A 19477-nucleotide genomic window follows, 5' to 3' on the forward strand; every position below is an offset into this window, starting at 1 on the left:
ATTCAGCACACTTGAAAAAAAAATTCTTAGAACCAAAACCTGGTTAAATTAATTAGCTCATAAGCGTACACAGACAGAACTCGTCTAGATTCATATATCATACAAGACTTTATTAACAATAAAATTAAATTCAATATGAAGCACACACAAAATGTCCAGTCAAAGAAACTGTCGGATGTATCCAATTTATGTCAAAAAAACGCTGCTCCGACATCCATCGTAAATGGTAAAACCAGGAAAACTTTATTGGTAATTAAAACATATTGTAGAACACAGCAAAATCGGGTAAAGAGTCAGACTTGGGCGCAGCACACAGGCATACGCATTTTGGAAGAGATTCCGTAGTCACAGCCTGATGTGCTGACCCACACACCTGTTTAAAAACCTTAAAGGCCCATATGATAGGTTAAAACAGAAAACAACGCCCCTGTGACTCAAACCAATTATACTTTAGACAATACATTGGTACAAATGCTCATAAGACTATCTACTCAAAAATCACCAGCAAGCAATGAAATAAAAGAAAAGAAAACTTGGGCTAGAACAAATTTACAATAAACACAATAAAAAAAGGTATTATACGGTCACCCATAAAAGTTAGGGTAACTAACATATCGTGACATGCTAAAATGAATACAATGATACAGATGATAACATAAGGCACTATACATTGCAGCATTAAATTACAGAGAGTTAAAGAGTTAAACCGTAGGGCTAGTGTATCGCAAACAGTAGCAGACTAGATAATACACTAACTAAAGATTAAGTTATACTGGTTGTGAGACCTCTACATGTAATGGTGGGCATAATAATATCGCTATATACCTTTTTACAGAGAGAATACAGGTATATATATATATGTGTGTGCACAGAATATGCAAGTTGATGAATAACAGAGTGTAATGCGTAAAATCATGGATAATTAAGTGTTACCCATCGTTAAACAAGAAACAGATATTGAAAATAGCGCTCTATACTTAAAGGCCCAATGCTATCAAATAAGAGAACCACAGCAGAGTCAATATTGTACAATATTAATATTAAAGTAAATATGGGTGTATTTTCCTCATGTGATTGGGCGAAACTGGCAGTTCTATATGGATGTCAGGTAAGGAAAAGGTAAAGACTATATTATCTTAACAGTATTATGCTCAGTCATGATATCATCGCGGCAAGGGGGGGGAAGCAGTTACTCCCAGTGATTAATAATATCAAATCTAGAGTTTAGACCTTTTGGTAGTCTGGTGTCAAGAGTGAAGATCCAATATGCCTCCCTCCTTGCCAAGATGGTATCCATGTCACCTCCCCTAGTAGGTCTCTTTATCTTCTCTATGGCACACCATGAGAAGAAGTGTAGATCATTATTATGTAGAGTGCCAAAGTGTTGTACTATAGGTGTACTGGCCCTATTTGTTTTGAAAGATGACAGATGTTCACGTATCCTAGTATTAAGGTCCCTAGACGTGAGACCCACATACTGTAGTTTGCAATGGGAGCATTCAATAAGATAAATGGCATATTTGGTGGTACAATTCATGCAAGCGTCAATGTCATAGATTCTGTTAGTAACCGTACTGTTAAAATTTCTAGTTACTTTGACATATTCACATGGTTTGCACCTCCGCTTCCCACATTTAAACATGCCAGTATGTTGTAACCAGGAACCCTGGTTCTCTTTCTTATTTTTAAGAAATGTGGGTGCCAAAATATTACCCAGAGTAGGGCTCCTCCTATAGGAGCATCTTAGGCCATTGTTCACAGTATTGACAAGTTTGTCATCTGCGGAGAGGAGAGAAAAATGTTTACGAACAATTGTACATATCTCCTGATATTGTACACTATGATTAGTTACAAAAGTAACACCTTTGAAAACATTCCTCTTCGCAGATTTCAAATCTAGTAAATCTTTCCTGTCTATTGCAGTCACTGCTGACTTAGCTCTCTTTATTACAGTTCTGTGAGTGATCAATTAGTTGCCTACGTGCGTTTCACCCATAATCCTTAGCATAAAAAGTACTGGGCTTCATCAGGGCTACTGTCTCCTTTATTCTTTATTTGGCATGCTTCACCTCTAATTGGTTACGTATATATGGTAATAGAATGTAGCAATTTTGGACACTTTCTAAACAAACTAAAAAGCGGCCCTCTCTAAAATACAATATATATACAATATAGAGCAATGGCGTTTTCCAATATAGGTTTGAAATTTAAAAAGCTAAACATAAGTCCAAAAAGAAGAGGATTGTATTCAGATTGATTCTAACACTTATACTAAGTTTAAACACAAAACCAATCTTATATAAATTCTGAATTTATACAGTTACAAACACATTTATAAATGTGAGGAAACTTGAGTCGACTTCAGATTAGAGAGATATCATTCTTACAGACTTTGTTAAGATTCATACAATCTACTAGGAGGAGGAAGACTATAGCCCATATAACAAATTTATCTTATACACATAAATAATGCTAATTTTTACAAATCCACAAAAACATTTTTGGCTAGATACTAAATTTAAAACATAAACTCAAACAGACCATTTTATCATGTTTAGCATCATTTCAATAACTTATTAATAAGTACATAATGTCTTACACAATGTGCTGTAAAAAGATATGCAATATTTAAAGGGACAAACAGGAAAAGAATAAGCTTATTCATCCTTGCATGCATGCTCATAAGTTTTACGAAATTACGAACTTTCCACTTATATAATGTACATTTAAATTGGATATATCCAACAGTTTCTTTGACTGGACATTTTGTGTGTGCTTCATATTGAATTTAATTGTATTGTTAATAAATTCTTGTATGATATATGAATCTAGACTAGTTGTGTCTGTGTACGCTGATGAGCTAATTAATTTAACCAGGTTTTGATTCTAAGAATTTTTTTTTCCAAGTGTGCTGAATTCCCTGTCTATAAATGAGTGACACCCTAGAGGATGATTTTCACTCTTTCTCTCTTTTTAAATTTTTTCATTATAATATCTAAAGGGTCTGCACCTCCTCCATAGGAGGATTTCTTATTACATTCAAATATATTTAGAAACAGCCTTTAAGCACTAGTAACTTCTGTATTAAATTATATATATGTTATTTTCATTTAGGGATATGATTGCTTCTGTTAAAGGGTTCACCATTTAAATGGGATTGATTTATGCTTAATTGGAGTTTTTATTGTAAGTCAGGTAAGATCTGCATAGGTTGAACTTCTTCTTTCAATCTCAATCTCTTCTACTATATTACTATGTTACTATATATATACAGTATATATACATATATATATATATATATATATATATATATATATATATATACACACCTTTTATACATTTATTTCAATAATAAACATATATGGTACCTTTAATATGTGTATACAGGAGTGTCATACTTTATTTTTATGTTTTGCATGTATTTTGTTATACTTTTACTCTAATACTTAGGTCTTAAATCGAGCTATTTTTTTAGCAATGTTGTGTGCAACACATAACTTTAAACTTTTATTTCCTAAGTTATATAAATTTAGGAAACGTCTGGTGACTATTATGTTGTTTTTCCACTCAATATCTATTAATTATTCTAAATTATATCCATAGAATAACTGTTTTACTGTAGTTAATTAACCATTCCATATAACACTTTTTAATGCACCATGTAGTCTAATCAAAGACTATGGGATCAATTTGTTATAGTGCGAGTGGACATGATACGATGTCAGCATTTATCATTGCACCAGCAGTTCTTGTGAACTGCTGGTGCAATACCGCCCCTGCAGATTCGCAGCCAATTGGCCGCTAGCAGGGGTGTCAATCAACCCGATTGTATTCGATCGGGTTGATTTCTGTCCACCGCCTCAGAGCAGGAGGACAGGTTATGGAGCAGCGGTCTTTAGACCGCTGCTTCATAACTTCTGTTTCCGCGAGCCTGAAGACTCACCGGAAAAATGGGACATCAAGCTCCTTACAGAGCTTGATAAATTGACCCCTATTGCTCTATGTAACATCATCATTAGTATTCTCTTATTGCTAAGTCCAATAGCTTAATAGGTCATATGCTTAAAGTATATAGTAAATAAGGTCAGTTATTCATATTACTTATCTCAACTTAAAATTGTTTATTTCAGAATCCCCTACAACAGCAACTATTAAAACTTCTACAGCTGTTTCAACTGTAATAGAGACTTTATCCTCAACTGTGACCTCTTCCTCATTATCAAGTTTGGTTCCAACAGATTCAACCGCAACTCATACAAATTATTCAAGTTCACCTTCAACAGAGACAAGTCTGACAAGCTCATCTGATACATTTTTACCAAATACAACTACAGTAGCATCAACCACCAATTCTGAAACAATTTCCTTAAGTGCACCTTTAACAACGCTGACAACATTCCTTAACTCATCAGAGACACTTTTGTCAGGCATAACAATCACAGAAGCCACCAGCTTATCTGAGGCAACATCCTCAAGTACATTTCCAGGACTGTCAACAAGCTTATCTATAACAAATGACTCAAGCCCAGCTCCAACAGGATCAACTAGTGTATCTGAAACCACTGAAACAATGTCCCTCAGCTCAAAAGAGACAACTTTGCCAAGCACAACACTCACAGCACCCAGCAGCGTATCTGAGACAACATCCTCAAGTACACCTACAGTAGAGTCACCAAGCTCACCTGTGACAGTTTCCTCAATCCCAGCTCTAACAGGATCAACTAGCTTATCTGAAACCACTCCAACAGCATCCATCAGCTCATCAGAGATAACATTGTCAAGCACAACACTCACAGCACCCAGCAGCGTATCTGAGACAACATCCTCAAGTACACCTACAGTAGAGTCACCAAGCTCACCTGTGACAGTTTCCTCAATCCCAGCTCTAACAGGATCAACTAGCCTATCTGAAACCACTCCAACAGCATCCATCAGTTCATCAGAGATAACATTGTTAAGCACAACACTCACAGCACCCAGCAGCGTATCTGAGACAACATCCTCAAGTACACCTACAGTAGAGTCACCAAGCTCACCTGTGACAGTTTCCTCAATCCCAGCTCTAACAGGATCAACTAGCTTATCTGAAACCACTCCAACAGCATCCATCAGCTCATCAGAGATAACATTGTTAAGCACAACACTCACAGCACCCAGCAGCGTATCTGAGACAACATCCTCAAGTACACCTACAGTAGAGTCACCAAGCTCACCTGTGACAGTTTCCTCAATCCCAGCTCTAACAGGATCAACTAGCTTATCTGAAACCACTCCAACAGCATCCATCAGTTCATCAGAGATAACATTGTTAAGCACAACACTCACAGCACCCAGCAGCGTATCTGAGACAACATCCTCAAGTACACCTACAGTAGAGTCACCAAGCTCACCTGTGACAGTTTCCTCAATCCCAGCTCTAACAGGATCAACTAGCTTATCTGAAACCACTCCAACAGCATCCATTAGCTCATCAGAGATAACATTGTTAAGCACAACACTCACAGCACCCAGCAGCATATCTGAGACAACATCCTCAAGTACACCTACAGTAGAGTCACCAAGCTCACCTGTGACAGTTTCCTCAATCCCAGCTCTAACAGGATCAACTAGCTTATCTGAAACCACTCCAACAGCATCCATCAGCTCATCAGAGATAACATTGTCAAGCACAACACTCACAGCACCCAGCAGCGTATCTGAGACAACATCCTCAAGTACACCTACAGTAGAGTCACCAAGCTCACCTGTGACAGTTTCCTCAATCCCAGCTCTAACAGGATCAACTAGCTTATCTGAAACCACTCCAACAGCATCCATCAGCTCATCAGAGATAACATTGTCAAGCACAACACTCACAGCACCCAGCAGCGTATCTGAGACAACATCCTCAAGTACACCTACAGTAGAGTCACCAAGCTCACCTGTGACAGTTTCCTCAATCCCAGCTCTAACAGGATCAACTAGCTTATCTGAAACCACTCCAACAGCATCCATCAGCTCATCAGAGATAACATTGTTAAGCACAACACTCACAGCACCCAGCAGCGTATCTGAGACAACATCCTCAAATACACCTACAGTAGAGTCACCAAGCTCACCTGTGACAGTTTCCTCAATCCCAGCTCTAACAGGATCAACTAGCTTATCTGAAACCACTCCAACAGCATCCATCAGCTCATCAGAGATAACATTGTCAAGCACAACACTCACAGCACCCAGCAGCTTATCTGAGACAACATCCTCAAGTACACCTACAGTAGAGTCACCAAGCTCACCTGTGACAGTTTCCTCAAGCCCAGCTCTAACAGGATCAACTAGCTTATCTGAAACCACTCCAACAGCATCCATCAGCTCATCAGAGATAACATTGTCAAGCACAACACTCACAGCACCCAGCAGCTTATCTGAGACAACACCCTCAAGTACACCTACAGTAGGGCCAACAAGCTCACCTGTGACCGTTTCCTCAAGCCCAGTTCCAACAGGATCAACAAGCTTATCTGATACAACTCCATCAGCACCCACACTGCCAACTCTCAGCAGTACATCAGGGACATCATATTCAAGCACAACACTCACAGGGTCCACCAGCTCATCAGAGACAGTATCCTCGACTGCAACTCCAGTAGTATCAACCAGCTCATCAACTTACTCATCTGAGATAACTTCCTCAAGCACAACTACAAAGCTGACAGCTAGCTCCTCTGAGACAACACTGACAGCATCAAGCAGCTCATTGGAGACAACTTTGTCAAGTATAAGTGTCACAGGATCAATTAGCTCTTCAGTTACAACATCATCAAGTACAGCTCCAACAGGATCAACCAGCAGCTCTTCTGAGACAATGTCCTCAACACCATTAACAAGTTCATCAGAAACAACCTACTCAAGTGTAACTCTAACATCGCCAACCAGTTCACCTGAGACAACTAAAACACTTACAGAAACAACCAGCTCATCTAGTTTAACTTCTTCAGGTATGTCTCCATCTCCAGTAGTATCAACAAGCACCTCTGAGAAAACCCCAACTGTGTCAGCTAGCTCATCAGAAATAACTTCACTGAGTGCAGCTTCAGTAGGGTCAACCAGCTCACCTGGGACAATTTTTTCAAGCACAACCTCAGAAAAGTCAAGTATTTCACCTGAAACAGTTTCCTCAAGTGTAACTCTGACAGGGTTGACTAGTTCATCACAAACAAATTCCTCAAACACTTATTTAACAGGATCAGTGAGTACATTAATCACAACTTCCTCAAGTTCATCTCCATTGGGATCTACTAGCGTAACTGCAGCATCAATAGTTTCAACTACTTTTCTGACTGCATCAACTCTACGATGTAAGTGAAAACTAGTTTGTTAACAGTATTTACAGGGTTAAAAGATATGCATAAATAGTGAAACGTGTAAACTTTAAGAAACATGTTTGGTATTTAAAAGGATATTATACACAAGAAAAATAGTGTTTTGAAAACAAATGTCCATGTGTTAAATGAATCCACTTTATGTCTTCGAGTATGTAACTTGTTATTCCTGCTATTTTCAGTTTTAACGTAAACAACTTTATGGTTAATTTTTATTTGAAAAAATAGTTTTAAAATTTGTCACAGTTTTTTTTTTTATGTTAGTGTGTTTTTGCATTTAAATTCCTAAAAAATTATAAAGATAAAGGACTTATAGTAGTGGTATAGTGGTACTTTTTTTCCTATTATCACATTTTCTTTATTCTCTTGCTATCTTTATTTAAAAAGCAAGAATGTAAGTTTAGAAGCCAGACTATTTTTGGTTCCTAACCTGGGTAGTCCTTGCTGATTGGACAGCACCAATAAACACGTGCTGTCCAGTGTCTGAACCAAAAATTGGCTGGCTCCTTAGTGTAGATTTTATTCTTTTTCAAATAAAGATAGCAAGAGAACAAAGAAAAATTAGTAATAGGAGTAAATTAGAAAGTTGCTTAAAAGTGCTGCTCTATCTGAATTGTGAAAGAAAATAATTGGGGTTAGAGCCCCTTTAACTGGGTTTAGAAGTCATATAAATAAAAGGAAATTTAATAAGTCAAAAAGCAAAAAAAAGTCTATAAACATATTTTCAAAAACTCATCTTCTTCTAACATCAAACGCCTTGAGAGTAAAGATTTTGGTTCTTCATATAGTGATTGTAAAAGTTGTGCAGTCTTCATATAGAATTGGTATTGCAGGACATAAATGTTCAATCCAGATGTAGTAAATCTTTAGATGCTTGTTAGTTGAATATTTACTTATATTATCTAATTTGCTTAATTCTTGAGGTATCCTTTGATGAACAAATATCAATGCCGATGGGTAAGCCAATAACATGAGGCATCTATGTGCAGCCACAAATCAGCAGCTACTAACCCTCTTTAGATATGCTTTTCAGCAAAGGAGATCAAGAAAATGAAGCAAACTAGATCATATAAATAAATTGGAAAGTTGTTTAAAATTGCATGTACTTTCTAAATCATGAAAGAAAAAAAATTGGATTTCACGTCCCTTTAAGGAGTTGTTTAGATTTATAGTGGACATGTAAGTGAAAACAAGTAGCATTCATCGGAGACTTTATACTAAAAAACTTTAGCCCAAAGGTGTCCTATTTTCCGTGTCCAATGGTGCAAATAGACAAAAAAACATTAATTTATTAATTAGGTTTAATTAGATTCCTTAACTGAAACACATGCAGAATTGTAATAAAATCATTGCTTGGTAGAAGCTATGAAGAATTTAGTCTGGACACCCCTGTTTTTTTTATAGAAAGATGTGCTTTTAATGAAGAGCTCAAAGTCGGTCTTTAGATAACAAATCATGCAAAAAAATGAAATGGCTAGATGAGATCTATTGTACTTTTACATGGCATAGAAACCAGGCGTACTTGGATATAAACTAGTAAGAGTAAATGAATAGTTGAGGAAAAGCAACTGTCATGTAAAGAAAGTGATTAATAGAGACATTTAATATATCATAAAACTAGGAATTAAATTGTAAATAACTATTTTATATGTATTTTTAGCTTGTGAAAATGGTGGCGTATATGATGGAGTGAAATGCAACTGCCCAAATAACTCTACAGGAGATTACTGTCAACATCGTATTGGTCAGTGTATGAATGGAGGATATATTAAAGAAGCTATATGTACCTGTGTTTCTGGATACACTGGTTCAACATGTGAATACGCCGAAGGACAAATCAAAATAGGTACCGTAATAATAATCAAACTGAGATTATATATCTATATTTAAACTATAAGAAACATAATATTAAAATACAAACATACTTAACCAAAATTAAGTAGCAATGTTTTTATGTCCCTGCTTCAGACATGACCTTTAAATTGCAGTTGAGACTCGGCTTATTTCATTAGAGACATAAGTTATTTTCAAATAATTTTTATTACTTGGAATTTCAAATTGTGGTAGAGTAGCTTTTAACTGGAGTTGTACTTTTGTCCCTTTTATTGAACTTTTATAAATATGTATTGCATTATTTAAAGAACGATTTACAGATCTCACATTACAGTATTTTCATGGATAAAAACACAATTTAAAACATATATATTATTTTAATGTTAAAATATTACAGAACATTTAGGGACACATTACGAGTTTATTGCTAAATATCGCTTACGCCAAAGCGATATTTGTGCTCAACTGAGTAATATTAGCGCATGCAAATGTGCGCTGGTATTACAAGTTAGGGGCAATGCGAACTTGAGCTCACGTTCGTATTGCATGGAGGCATTGCGATCACGAGAGTGCGCTTCCATAGACTCCAATGAGAGCCTCGTTCTCATGCCGTGAAACAAAGCATGAGAACTAGCGCAGTGAAGGGGGTAAGTCACGCAGCGATGGGCAGCAAATGTAAATATATATGTATAGGATTATATATATATATACATATATATTTATGTGTTAATATGTGTATATACACATATTAACACATAAATATATATGTTTGTAAGCATACACATATATATTTACAGGTAACACACAGTTCCCATAGAAGACAATGTAAAGGCACTTTTCAGTGCTGGTTCTTTTTCTAACACCCCACACCCGCAACTTTTAACCACTAAAACCTGCTTAGTACAGTAGCTTTTATGGGGAAAAATGCTATATATTTTTTTCATAAAAAACTAAAAGACCCTATTTTTTACTGGCATTTAGGGCACTTTTTGAAAATTAACCAGGGATCTGATCTGATAATTTTCTAAGCTCTAATTGCTACCACAAGCTAACGGTAGAAATAACCAGCCACTGGTCATGGCTGGTTATTATCTGCGCCTGCAAACGGGTGAATTATTAACTTGTATCTTAAACCATGTAAAAGTTTTTTTAATGTCATAATTTGACCTTTTTTTAATTATAAACAGGACTACGTAATCTGTTCACTGAATTTTATAGTTGCATCATGCTCTTATAAAAACTATACACATCGCAAAAATCTACATAATTGTGTTTTTGTATATTTTATGTGATCCTTTTGCCCCTTTTCATAGTCCTGTTAAATAATTGTTATTCATTTTATTATTGTTATTATTAATAATAATAATAATAATAATAGTAATATTTACCATAGATTTAATTTATATAAATATTAATTTCTATATTATTTCAAATAAATACATCTAAATTTAAAATATAAAAAAAAAAAAAATTAAATTAAAATAGTAAATAAACAGAAGTTAAATACATAGCGCTGGATTATAAGTGGAGCGCTCAATTATCCCGCTCCCGCAAACGGGCAAATTTGACTGTTTACTGGAGCATGATCATTAACCAGCCATTATAAGTTGCTGGTTATTGATACTGTGGTCTCCTGGTAGCAATTAGCTCTCCGAAAATTAACCAGAGATTAGATCTCTGGTAAATTTTCTAAAAGTGCCCAAATGCCCTTTAAAATAGAGGGCATTATAGTTTTTTAATAAATAAAAAATCTAGCATTTTTTTAAAAATAAAAAATAACTGCACTAGGCAATTTTGGGGCTTTAAAGTTGGTGGGAGTGGTGAGTTAGAAAAAATATGGCACTGAAAAGTGCCTTTACATTGTGGTCTATGGGAACTGTGTGTTCCCATAGACCGAAATGTAAATATATATGTATATGCTTATATTCATATATATTTCTGGGTTAATATGTGTCTATACACATATTAACACATAAATATAGATGTATATATTCATAAACATAGATAATTAAAAATGCTGTCCATCGCAGCGTTACCCACTTTGCTGGGCGAGGTTCTGATGCCGTCTCTGATGGCATCAGAACAATGCTCCCATAGGAGCCTATGGAGGTGCGCTCTTGTGAGCGCCATGCTTCCTAGCAATGCGACCGTGAGCTTGCTTTCACATTGCGCTGTACTTGTAATAGCACAAATTATCGTGCTAGCTAGCGCTCCACTTGTAATCTGGTCCATTATAAGCACAGGATATGACCAAGATAATAATTATTTTAAATTAAATAATTTAATACAAAAGTTTTTCATAAATTTTCTAAAGTTTCTTTCTAAAGTTGTTTAAACATTTTTATATTTCTCTTTGAAAAGGCAAATAAATATGAAAGCTGTGTGAAATTTGGGTACCTTCTATTCAAAATGATGTGAAACAGCATAGATAATAGTCTCTATTGTACCGTTGGCTACATTTCACCAGATATGTAGATTGTTGCAGGAAACAATATAGTATTTTTTACACCTCTGACAGATATGGGGCAAGATTATAATTGGGGCAGTATTTAGCGCTCCCGCTTCCACACTAATACCGCTGAAAGTAAACTTTTTACTCAACCAGATTACAAGATGAAAGTAATTTTTTTGCATGCAAGCAAAACTAGATGTGCGCTAACCACTGAGCTTCAAATACCTTCTCTCTATAGACTTCAATGTAGTGTGCAAACTTAAAAAAAACTAACACTTATTCCTCAAACACTAACCCGACCACATTCCAATGTTCTTCACATAGAAGAAATGTTCTATTTATTTTAAATATATATACTGTGTATATATATATATATATATATATTTCAATACATATGTATATAGGTATATAGTGCTTTTTTTTGTAAAATAAAAGGTGCCGGCACTCATTGTTTATTGATTGATAAATTCTGCTCAGTAACTTTGAGAAAAGCAAAGGGACAAGATTATTTACAATGTTTGGTGTATTTTGCAGCCCCCTCTTATGAAAACTAAAGTATTTACTTGATGATTACAAATAATACCTGTTAGGCGTTGGCAGAGGTGGGGGTACTTAGTACAGTGAGTACCCCAACAAAAAAGCCCTGTATATATATATATATATATGTATATATATATATATATATATATATATAAGTTTCCAGTTGAACTCTGCACTCACTCTGTTATATCGCAGCTGCCCAGGGTGCATCCAATGCCACAACGTGCCTTTTACAATTTCAAAAAACGAGAGCACTCACCAGGACTTAACATGATAAAGCAATCACAGCTTTTATTATCAAAGTGACGTTTCGAGGATTGTAACCTCGTCCTCAGACTTTACAAACACATACACCATACCATACACCTTATGCCACTGTTAAATTCTTGATAACAAAATATTTACAAATAACAGTGCCAATCCAAGTTGGTATTCAAACCATCTGGCACTAAAGTGCCCAGATTAAAAATCCACCTGGATTTGCACCGTAGAAGGAGCCTATTTCTATCCCCACGACTAAATATATGTGTGTGTTTGTATATATACATATATATATATATATATATATATATATATATATATATATATATTCATGTGTATATACTGTATATACTGTATGAGTTTATATATGTATATACATATTTAGGCATAAATACACATCTATACTTGTACTTTAGACATTTATATGTATGTATGTATGTATATATATATATATATTATAGCTCTTTGCAGTCAAACACCTTGTCATATACCATATACGTTTGAACCCTTATAACTTTTTTAATATTTATATGAATATTTTTTTATCAAATAGTGTATATATGAGTGTAACTGTTTTTTTTATGCATTTATGTTGTTTTTAATAAAACAAAATTGAATCCCTACCATTTACTTACTAACTAGTCTCACTAACCTTACTAGTGCAAATTTAGTTTGCGCTCGATTGGTTGCATTTTCTTTCAACTTGTAATATGTGATATTTATATTGCGCCTAGCACCCCACTTGTAATCTATTGTCTGAAATGAAATTCAAGTTATAACAATCAGACTGACCCTACAAAACTATATAGTTTTATTCCTGAATTATTTAATGTGCACCTATCTTTATTCTCTTCAGAGGCTATAAATACAAAAGTGGATGTGACAGTAAAAATTAAGAATAGAAATTTTTCAACTGAATTGGAAGACAGCACAACTGATAAATATAAGGAGTTTGTCATCTATTTCAAAACAGAGGTAAGACAAATATTTGTAGATTATATCTTATCAGATGTAAAAATTATTTTATAAAGAATTATCATGCAATCTATGAATGTTTTTATTATAATGAACAACTGAATTTGTTTAAATGTAAATGTTAGAAGCTGTTTTAAACAATTTGGGTGAGATTCCATTGGTCTGGAAGTTTTGCTTGAACTATTTTGTCAAGCTGTGATTATATTTGTGTTGCTAAGGTTTTACCAATATAAGCTCATCTACATGAGCACAAAATCAGAAGGAACACAGGTTCTAGAAAATATTTTTTATTCAATTGCCGCTCTAGATAAATCTTTTTTCTTACTCTTTTTTATTTCTTCCCTGTCCTCTTTTTATACTTGTCTTACATACAAATCTCTCTAAGTCTCCAGGAAGCTCCTGTTTCTGGTCAGGACAAAGCAGTGTTGGTCATCAAAAGTCACCAAAGGGGCATAAAATTCTGCAGTTGGTACCTTTGTGGGTTGAGATTGGTAAATAAAAGGATTGATTGTGCAGTAGCAACTGCTAGTATACCCTAGAGTCACCATATAATACTAATACTTAAACCTTTTCTGGAGGTGACAGGAATAAAAATCACACTTGATAAAATTATATTTATTTTACCATAAAACTGTCACTTTAGACCAAATAGGAGATAATGTAGACCAATGATATAATATAAGGGTGGTGGAAATCACTAAGATGACCCTACCATCATTGGAAGAATGTTTTGTGAAAAATGAATAGATATAACTTCTATGTTTCAAGGTAGGACAAAGTACAGTCCCTGTTGAATAACTGTGTGGTTTTGTAGAACTTGTGAGCTCTGGGTTACGTAATTCAATCTCCCTGTGATTTACTTTTCTAGTACCAAAGCTAGAGCTTTGTCTGGTCTACATACTGTGCTATTAATGAACATGCTAAATGTTGACTTGTTGATGGATTATTAGAATTGTGTTGACTATACTGTTTCCATGTAGAAAATAAGCATACAGTATTTCTTTATTTGTTTACATATAAGGCTTTTATTCAAATCCAAAGAGACAATGCTTAAAGGGACAGCCAACACCAGAATTTTTATTGTTTAAAAAGATAGATAATCCCTTAATTACCAATTCCCCAATTTTGCAAAACCAACACAGTTATAATAATACACATTTTACCTCTGTAATTACCTTCTATCTAAGCCTCAGCAGACTGTCCCCTTATTTCAGTTCGTTTGACCGACTTGCATTTTAGCCAATCCTGAGCTGACTCCATGGTAAATTCACATTCATAAGCTCAATGTTATCTATATGAACTAATATATACATACATTAACTAATGCCCTCTAGAGGTGAAAAACTATCAAAATGCATTTAGATTAGGGCCGGCCTTCAAGGTCTAAGAAATTAGCATATGAACCTCCTAGGTTTACCTTTCAACTAAGAATACCAAGAGAACAAATCAAAATTGGTAATAAAAGTAAATTAGAAAGTTGTTTAAAATTCCATGCCCTATTTGAATCATGAAAGTTTTTTTTTGACTTGACTGTCCCTTTAGTGGCCCTAAGATTCATCCCCAGAGCTACAGAATTTTCCGTCTCTCTCTAAACAAATACAGAATAATAATAATAATATTCTATAAAAATGCTCTATATGTATTTGCACCCTATGCTTCATAATGCAACATTTTCTATGTGTTTTAGATGTCCCAAATTTATAGAAAAATACAAGGATTCAAAGACATTAAAATTATCAAAATCAGGTAAGTTATAATAAATGTGTTGCCTAATAAAAGTGTTTGTTAAATGGATATAAATAGTGCACTACTGGGAGCTAGCTGAACACATCTGGTGAACCAATGATAAGAGAAAAATGTGTGCAGCCACCAATTACCATCAAACTCCCAACATTGCTTTGCTGCTGCTAAGGATATGTACAAATGCTTTTCAACAAAGGTTTAATTAAGGGAGACATTCAAATTAGATAACATGGTATGCATAAAGGAAAGATCTGTTTCAGTATGATTACCCAAGCTCGGAAATCTGCAAGTAGTTTACAGGTTTTGCATGTGATTCATAATGACGTCACATTAAAAGCACTATAATAGTAAAACGGATATGAAACCCAAAAATGTTCTTTTGTGATTCAGACAGAGCATAACATTTAAAAAAAAAGTTTCCAATTTACTTCTGTTATCAGATTTGCTTCGTTCCCATGATATTTTTGTTGTTGAAGAGATATCTAGGTAGATGTCTGGAGCACTACATGACAGGAAATAGTGCTGCCATCTAGTGCTCTTGCTAATGTATAACATTAGTACTACATAACAGGAAATAGTGCTGCCATCTAGTGCTCTTGCTAATGTATAACATTAGTACTACATAACAGGAAATAGTGCTGCCATTTAGTGCTCTTGCTAGTGTATAACATTAGTACTACATGACAGGAAATAGTGCTGCCATCTAGTGCTCTTGCTAATGTATAACATTATTACTATATGACAGGAAATAGTGCTGCCATCTAGTGCTCTTGCTAATGTATAACATTAGTACTACATAACAGGAAATAGTGCTGCCATCTAGTGCTCTTGCTAATGTATAACATTAATACTACATGACAGGAAATAGTGCTGCCCTCTAGTGCTCTTGCTAATGTATAACATTAGTACTACATGACAGGAACTAGTGCTGCCCTCTAGTGCTCTTGCTAATGTATAACATTAGTACTACATGACAGGAAATAGTGCTGCCATCTAGTGCTCTTGCTAATGTATAACATTAGTACTACATAACAGGAAATAGTGCTGCCATCTAGTGCTCTTGCTAATGTATAACATTAGTACTACATGACAGGAACTAGTGCTGCCCTCTAGTGCTCATTCTAATGGATAACATTAGTACTACATGACAGGAAATAGTGCTGCCATCTAGTGCTCTTGCTAATGTTTAACATTAGTACTACATGACAGGAAATAGTGCTGCCATCTAGTGCTCTTGCTAATGTATAACATTAGTACTACATGACAGGAACTAGTGCTGCCCTCTAGTGCTCTTGCTAATGTATAACATTAGTACTACATGACAGGAAATAGTGCTGCCATCTAGTGCTCTTGCTAATGTATAACATTAGTACTACATGACAGGAAATAGTGCTGCCCTCTAGTGCTCTTGCTAATGTATAACATTAGTACTACATGACAGGAAATAGTGCTGCCATCTAGTGCTCTTACTAATGTATAACATTAGTACTACATAACAGGACATAGTGCTGCCATCTAGTGCTCTTGCTAATGTATAACATTAGTACTACATGACAGGAACTAGTGCTGCCCTCTAGTGCTCTTGCTAATGTATAACATTAGTACTACATGACAGGAAATAGTGCTGCCGTCTAGTGCTCTTGCTAATGTATAACATTAGTACTACATGACAGGAAATAGTGCTGCCATCTAGTGCTCTTGCTAATGTATAACATTAGTACTACATGACAGGAAATAGTGCTGCCATCTAGTGCTCTTGCTAATGTATAACATTAGTACTACATGACAGGAAATAGTGCTGCCATCTAGTGCTCTTGCTAATGGATAACATTAGTACTACATGACAGGAAATAGTGCTGCCATCTAGTGCTCTTGCTAATGTATAACATTAGTACTACATGACAGGAAATAGTGCTGCCGTCTAGTGCTCTTGCTAATGTATAACATTAGTACTACATGACAGGAAATAGTGCTGCCATCTAGTGCTCTTGCTAATGTATAACATTAGTACTACATGACAGGAAATAGTGCTGCCATCTAGTGCTCTTGCTAATGTATAACATTAGTACAACATGACAGGAAATAGTGCTGCCATCTAGTGCTCTTGCTAATGTATAACATTAGTACTACATGACAGGAAATAGTGCTGCCATCTAGTGCTCTTGCTAATGTATAACATTAGTACTACATGACAGGAAATAGTGCTGCCATCTAGTGCTCTTGCTAATGTATAACATTAGTACTACATGACAGGAACTAGTGCTGCCCTCTAGTGCTCTTGCTAATGTATAACATTAGTACTACATGACAGGAAATAGTGCTGCCATCTAGTGCTCTTGCTAATGTATAACATTAGTACTACATGACAGGAACTAGTGCTGCCCTCTAGTGCTCTTGCTAATGTATAACATTAGTACTACATGACAGGAAATAGTGCTGCCATCTAGTGCTCTTGCTAATGTATAACATTAGTACTACATGGCAGGAACTAGTGCTGCCCTCTAGTGCTCATTCTAATGGATAACATTAGTACTACATGACAGGAAATAGTGCTGCCATCTAGTGCTTTTGCTAATGTATAACATTAGTACTACATGACAGGAAATAGTGCTGCCATCTAGTGCTCTTGCTAATGTATAACATTAGTACTACATGACAGGAAATAGTGCTGCCATCTAGTGCTCTTGCTAATGTATAACATTAGTACTACATGACAGGAACTAGTGCTGCCCTCTAGTGCTCTTGCTAATGTATAACATTAGTACTACATGACAGGAAACAGTGCTGCCATCTAGTGCTCTTGCTAATGTATAACATTAGTACTACATGACAGGAAATAGTGCTGCCCTCTAGTGCTCTTGCTAATGTATAACATTAGTACTACATGACAGGAACTAGTGCTGCCCTCTAGTGCTCTTGCTAATGTATAACATTAGTACTACATGACAGGAAACAGTGCTGCCATCTAGTGCTCTTGCTAATGTATAACATTAGTACTATATGACAGGAAATAGTGCTGCCCTCTAGTGCTCTTGCTAATGTATAACATTAGTACTACATGACAGAAATATTGCTGCCATCTAGTGCTCTTGCAAAACTGCTGACATATATTGTCTTAGACACATACACTCTCCTTAGCTTATGTCCCTGCTTTTCAACAAAGGATACCAAGTGAACAAAGAAAATTTGATAATAGAAGAAAATTAGAATGTTCCTTTAAAGGGACAGTCTACACCAGAATTTTTGTTGTTTAAAAAGATAGATAATCCCTTTATCACCCATTCCCCAGTTTTGCATAACCAACACAGTTATATTAATTTACTTTTTACCTCTGTGATTACTTTGTATCTAAGCCTTTGCAAACTGCCCCCTTATCTCAGTTCATTTGACAGACTTGCAGTTTAGCCAATCAGTGCTGAATCTTAAATAACTCCACGTGCGTGAGCACAATGTTATCTATATGGCACACATGAACTAATGCCCTCTAGTTGTGAAAAACTGTGAAAATGCATTCAGATTAGAGGCTTCAAGGGCTTAGAAATTAGCATTTGAGCCTAACTAAGCTTAGCTTTCAACTAAGAATACCAAGAGAACAAAGCAAAATTGATGATAACAGTAAATTGGAAAGTTGTTTAAAAGTACATGCCCTATCTTAATCATGAAAGTTTATTATTGACTAGACTGTCCCTTTAAAGTAATAAAATAACTTGAATTCACCTATATACATAATTCCTATATCCTATATAATAAATGGCCAAGTATGTTTGTCAGATGCAGTCATGCGCAGTAGAGACTGCACGTGACAAACATACCTGGCCGTTTGGATCCTGACACTCAGCACAGAGCAAGGCTGAAGCGGAGTGTCAGGGAGCGTGGCCGACGGGAGCGTCGTGATGGGGGCATGACCGGGCGTGGCCGGACAGGTGTCGCCGCAATGGGGTGTGGCTGGGCGGGGTGCCGCGATGGGGGCGTGGCCAGAGAGGCAAAGGCTTTCAATTAAGACAGAGCCAGAGAGGGAGCAGGAGAGGGGGGGAGAAGGGCCAAAGAGGGAGGGAGAGAGAGCCAAAGGGGGGGGGGAGAGAGAGCCAAAGGGGGGGGGGAGAGAGAGCCAAAGGGGGGGGAGAGCGAGCCAAAGGGGGGGGGGGGCCAAAGGGGGGGGGAGAGAGAGCCAAAGGGGGGGGGGGAGAGAGAGCCAAAGGGGGGGGGAGAGAGAGCCAAAAGGGGGGGGAGAGAGCCAAAGGGGGGGGGAGAGAGCCAAAGGGGGGGGAGAGAGAGCCAAAGAGGAAAGAGAGCCAAAGAGGAGAGAGAGCAA

At 36.1% G+C, this 19477-nt stretch overlaps 1 protein-coding gene across 1 annotated transcript in view; it reads left to right on the plus strand.

Annotated features, from left to right (window-relative positions):
- Positions 1-7345, plus strand: part of LOC128636538 (uncharacterized) — a 42672-nt gene extending 35327 nt beyond the window's left edge. The window contains exon 3 of the mRNA XM_053689536.1: positions 4131-7345. Coding sequence (XP_053545511.1) covers positions 4131-7345 — 3215 coding nt within the window. The remainder of the gene's footprint in view (positions 1-4130) is intronic.
- The last annotated feature ends 12132 nt before the right edge of the window (positions 7346-19477 follow it).

This window comes from Bombina bombina, chromosome 7 (genome assembly GCF_027579735.1).
Source record: "Bombina bombina isolate aBomBom1 chromosome 7, aBomBom1.pri, whole genome shotgun sequence".
In the NCBI taxonomy this organism is placed as follows: Eukaryota; Metazoa; Chordata; class Amphibia; order Anura; family Bombinatoridae; genus Bombina; species Bombina bombina.